We start from the raw sequence: 5081 nt of genomic DNA, 5'->3' as shown, positions 1-5081 counted from the left end.
GAAGTGAGAAGTACAAGTACAGAAATTCGAAGCATTCACTACCTGCTAGCAATGGTCAGAAGGTGAGAAAAAGTGTAAATGTCTTAGCACTGGGTTTGTCAGAGGCAGTTTATACAAATTGTTGTGGTATTTTGTCAGAGAACCAGTGCCTGGTAGCTCTTCTGAACTGCCATTTCCAATAGGAAGGGATCTCAGAATTTACCAGTGAGTTCAATGGCCAGTCCAGGGCAACAGGTTACTTTATCTCATACCCTTATCTAGAATGTTTTTCTATATTTCCAGTTATTAAGAGTTCACAATTACCAGCCCCAAATCTTTCTCCCATTCTCACTCCCTCCACCCTCCCCAACCCCCAATACTTCTAAAGACTCTAAAGAAATCTCTCATTTTTTCAATTTCTGGCACATTCATTGTAATCCTTTCTAGCTTTGGGCTCTGAGGAAGAACAGGTCTCTTCATTGCAACTATCTTGAGCTCACCCTGGCCTCTACCTATGATAGCCTGAGGTATTGTTGGCCTAGATTCTAGATGCAGGATTTGGAAGATCTCTATTGAGGAATGAATTAATCCCCTTTGGATCAGAAGAGACCTAATTAGCTTTTCTTCTCTTCCTCCCTAGATGACTGCCTCCCTGTCCCACCCTACTATTACCCCATGAACACAAACCAGTTAAAAAAACACAAGCATCAGCAGAGAAGAAGTTTGGTTTATTGGTTACTCCTTGGCAAAGATTATATAGACCATTACTGTGTGTGAAATTAAATTCTAGTTACAGATTATAAAACTTTGCTTTCCATCAAATTAGCTTTTATGAGACTATCAAATCCCCTCTCATCCTCTTACATGGCAAAGTACTTCAATCAAAGTCTATATAATCCTCTGATGTTTTAAATGATTAAAGCAGACATAATACCCTAAGTGATTGATATTAAATACCTTCAGAGTGGTGAGTCCAAGGAATGGCCATCACTCTTAAGCATGAACTGGTCATTTATAACTGTTCTTATATCCACTTCTTACATTTTCCCCTTGAAAGGATTTGTGAACTGTTCTTTATTATCTGCTACTTGCTGGTGTACACACGTAAGTCTTGCAAAATAACCTTTTAAATATGTCTTAATATTGCTCAGAAATGTTAACCATTAAGGATCATTCGATTAAAACAAAGCTCGTGCCTTGACTAAATGAATGACCAGTGTGTCAAGATCCCATTATTTTCCCTCTGACCTGATAAAATCCTCCAGAGACATGCATCTTTCCCACTCTTCTTTGCTCAACTCAGAGGAAGTCATAGAAAAGAGAAAGACAAAAAAACTTGACATCACAGTGACCAAAGGATTTGAATTAATAATTACATTAAATAACCATAACTTTTTGTTTAACTATTCACATTCCACACAGTGGAAATTAGCCCTTCCTCTAGATTGTTTGCTTACATTACATTTTTTTTAACTTTGAAGAACTAAAACAAAACAAAGCAAAACAAAAAACTTACAGCCTTCACAAGGATATATTTTTCTCTTTTAATGCCAAGCACAAAGTGTACATCATAAAATGCATATTTGGTGTTTGGCATTATTTTCATAGGACAGATAGAGATCACAAATATCTTTTCACAAAAATATTCCACTAGAGTCAGGAAAAAACATTATTACATTACTGGGGACTCTGATACAATAGGGAGTTGAAAGATATGGCACTTCTGGTAATGTTGGAAGACACACAGACTCCTGCTAGTCTTAATAAAAGCACAGTAAGAAAAGCAGACATTTCCCTCTTTGGCTCGTGTGGTGCTTTTAGGGTAGTTATGCTGCTGATTATCCCAGTGAAGTTAATTTTTAGGAAATTCTCTTTACTTAAGCCAAATCTGACTTACATGCAAGACTGTGGTACAAGCTACTAAAGGAAGATTATTGCTGCCAACTTAAGTCATCTCTTTTTAACAAAATCGCATGCTTGTGGCAGAGTTAAAACAACAAGAGAAACTCAGTGTCTGCTAGTTCTGAATGTCATTTTCCCCTTCTCGTGTGGTTTTATATTTTCAGCTCCTTCCCCTTTCTTCCCCACTCTCCAAATTCTGGCTTAGCATTTGTGTGCTTAATTAAATCCATTCTGTGCTTTTATTGTTGAAGGATGTAGATGATAGAAAGATTTAGGGCAGGGGGAGACAGCATAACAAAATGCACAGATGATGTATTTTGCTCGTTTGTTCCATGCAGAATCATCAGTAGTGAGTTTAAAGGCTTTTAAATTAGACTCAATATTTTAGGGGTTCAAAATAAGTCCTCTCTTAAACTATAGCTCTTGCTTAGTTGTTAGAGAGAGTACTGGAGCAGTTTAAAAGTCAAATCAAAGCAGTCTCTTCAGTTGCAGGGACTATTACAATGCTGGGTCCTTGATAGAAAACCGAAATGAAAGTCTGTAGGGAGGCAAAAAGAATGGTGCTTGGAGATGAGGAAGGAGGATTTACAGAAAAGAGTACAAGAGCGTGATGCCCCAAAATCGCCAGTCCTGCACTAGTGTCTAGCTGTTAAATAACTTGGGCCAAGTAGACACTGTGAATAGCTGAAGTTTAATCAGGGGACAGTGTCTATAACGTTGCATGAAACTGGCCAGTTATAAATCTGCTCTCTTAAGCAGATTTCCCATTAGACCCCTCACCCCCAGTAGACAAAGGGAAAGGGGGGTATCATACCCTGTGTATTTCCCACACATTAAACTACTCTTTGGCCAAGGTGGTCCCCTTTATTTTATTAGTCTTCTTTACTCTTCAGCTCAATCGCCCAAAAACAGGTCCCATAAATACTTTTTGCATAAATGGAGTAGGCCCTAAACTTTATTCTTGAACTGGTTCTTTTTTCAGCAACGGCAGATTATAATACAGGGTCATTATTCTCAGAATCAATACACAGGGATAAGATACTGAGGAAGAGATAATTATACTCAAGTGAAGATAAAAGATATTTGGACATACTGGCCTGTGAGATTTTCAACTTGTTCTCAGGTCTGGGTTGGGAGTTCGGAAACACCCTCGATCAATCACCCAGAGACTTGAAGCAAAAGGAGCTGTTGTGGTTAGCTCACTCACTTGATTTTGCAAATGTGGTGACAATATTATGTTTTGTTTTATATAGGGGTTGGGGTCCACAACTAGCGGTGCTCAGGAATTACTCCCAGCTCTGTACTTGAGGTCACTCCTAGCAGTGCTCAGGGACCGTTAGTGGCTGAGTATCAAATTCAGGCTTCCTGCATGCAAAGCATGTACTCAGTTCATTGAACTTTCTTTTTGTCCTTCAATATTTAAGTGTGGGTTCCATCACAGATAGCTTCAACAGAAAACAATAACAGCGCCAGTAAGGATTGTTCCACAATCTTCCCTCTCTTCTCTCTGGTTTGGTTAAATATCTAGATGACAATTTTGCTAGAGCATCTCTTTCATTCAGTTTAGGGTTGACTTGACTCCCTCCTGAATTTGGCTGGACCCAATTGATCATTACTTTCTCCTCTCCCTTAACCTTTCAGGTTGGCTTTTGTTCTTACCCACCCCAATTTTCCAGAGTCTGAAGAGGATCTCCCAAAGAGTTGTACATCTAAGATCAAATGGGTCCATTCTGAAACTTGGGCAGAAACGGGGCTAGAATGAAATAGTCACTGAGAACTGAAGAAAGAATAAACTGTGGAAAGAAGGAAGAGGGGAAGCACAGGCTGAACTACTTTTTACTGAGTATAATGCAGCACTAAAACAAGTGTCTTGCCTTCTGAGCAGCCACTACTAGTAACATTCATTCGAAGGGAGATTCTGGTCTCCAGAAGGGCTCAGGGAAGACGACAGCCCTGCTCTTCCCTTTGAATATGCCCTGAGTGGCTTGGTCTTGGGGGCTAGCCCAATGGAAGTGGATGTCTGCACCATGGGAAATGGCCTCTCCCAAAGACTGTTTCCTTTGGTGCCAGCAAATAACTACAGGCCCCTGTGCCCACAAAGTAAGTGAGTTCCTCTTGAGAGGCTGCTGGTGGTTCTTGCTTCTAGGTTTAAGCCAAGGCAGAAACAGGTTGTTCTAGGCTTTTGACCCCCCTGGGGCTGCTTCCTTGGGACAGGACGGGCGTGCACCCCGCTTAATCCAAATCTATGGATATGCAACGACACTGCTTGACTCGTGTCACCCTCTTCTTCTTGGTGGGCGGCTGCAGCTCCGGGCAGTTGAGGGTCACCATCATGGTGGTGAATTTCTTGGGCTTGCAGAAGGAGCACGACTGGAAAGAGCCTTCTTCCTTGCGGATGTGCCTGGGAATGTAGAAGGAGTTGCACTGGCCGTAGCAAAAGCGGTTGATGATGGTGCGGCTGTTGCAGCCCTCCTCGTGGATGGTCTGCTTCAGGGGCTGCGTTTTGCACCAGTCTCGCTTCAGGTACTTGCGCTCGGTCACATGCAGGGCCTCCTGGCTGGACTCCAGCACCTCTTCCCCAGGCATGCTTGTCCCCCGGCTCTGGCCCCGTCCCCGGTTCCTGGAGCCTGGCTGTGGAGGAGACTGAGTCTGCTCTGAGTTATTGTGCCTGGCCTTGTCGGGTGGGGGGATGGCCCCTTGGGACCCTTTCCTTTTGCCCTCAGCAGCCGGCAGCAGGGTCCCCAGGAGAATCAGGGCTCCCACTGCGTAAGCGGTGCGGGTCATGCTGCAAGAAAGACAGAGGGGAGACAAGAGAAAATGGAAGCGTTAGCTCAAGGAAACTCTCATAGCACCTGACATTATTCACTTCAAGGGCCTCCGAGGGACATGAGTCCAGGGTTCAGGCTCCTTGTAAAGGTTCACACAGGGAATGATAATGTTTATGGGAAGCTTCCTTCTCTTTCCCTCCTCTTGCTTCCTGGAACCTCACAGGACAGTATCAGAGTTTATCTTTGGGACCCTTCATTGTATTCATTCTTGTTTCTGGTCCATTCCTCCTTGGTCTATCTACTTTTGTTATTTTATTCCTCTTTAGGAAACGATTATTTCCGATCTCATGATCTTGTTTATCAAAATAAAATAAATCAATCTCACTACCAGAGCAGGTTTCCGATATCTGGTATATTTCTGGTCTCCCTGTT

At 42.5% G+C, this 5081-nt stretch overlaps 1 protein-coding gene across 2 annotated transcripts; it reads right to left on the bottom strand.

The window, feature by feature from the left end:
• Positions 1-4112: 4112 nt before the first annotated feature.
• Positions 4113-4665, bottom strand: GREM1 (gremlin 1, DAN family BMP antagonist). 2 transcript variants are annotated; one of them, XM_049789814.1, is made up of 2 exons: positions 4555-4665; positions 4113-4431 (listed from the first exon to the last, which is right to left on the bottom strand). In XM_049789814.1, the coding sequence occupies exons 1-2, from the start codon at positions 4663-4665 to the stop codon at positions 4114-4116; spliced, it is 429 nt and encodes a 142-aa protein (XP_049645771.1). In that variant the 3' UTR covers position 4113. The 2 variants fall into 2 exon arrangements, with proteins under 2 accessions (XP_049645771.1, XP_049645770.1); XM_049789813.1 differs by having other exon boundaries at positions 4113-4665.
• Positions 4666-5081: the final 416 nt, after the last annotated feature.

This window comes from Suncus etruscus, chromosome 16 (assembly GCF_024139225.1).
Source record: "Suncus etruscus isolate mSunEtr1 chromosome 16, mSunEtr1.pri.cur, whole genome shotgun sequence".
NCBI classification, from domain to species: Eukaryota; Metazoa; Chordata; class Mammalia; order Eulipotyphla; family Soricidae; genus Suncus; species Suncus etruscus.
Note: the sequence above shows the minus strand (reverse complement) of the source record. Positions and strands in the feature narration are given on the sequence as shown.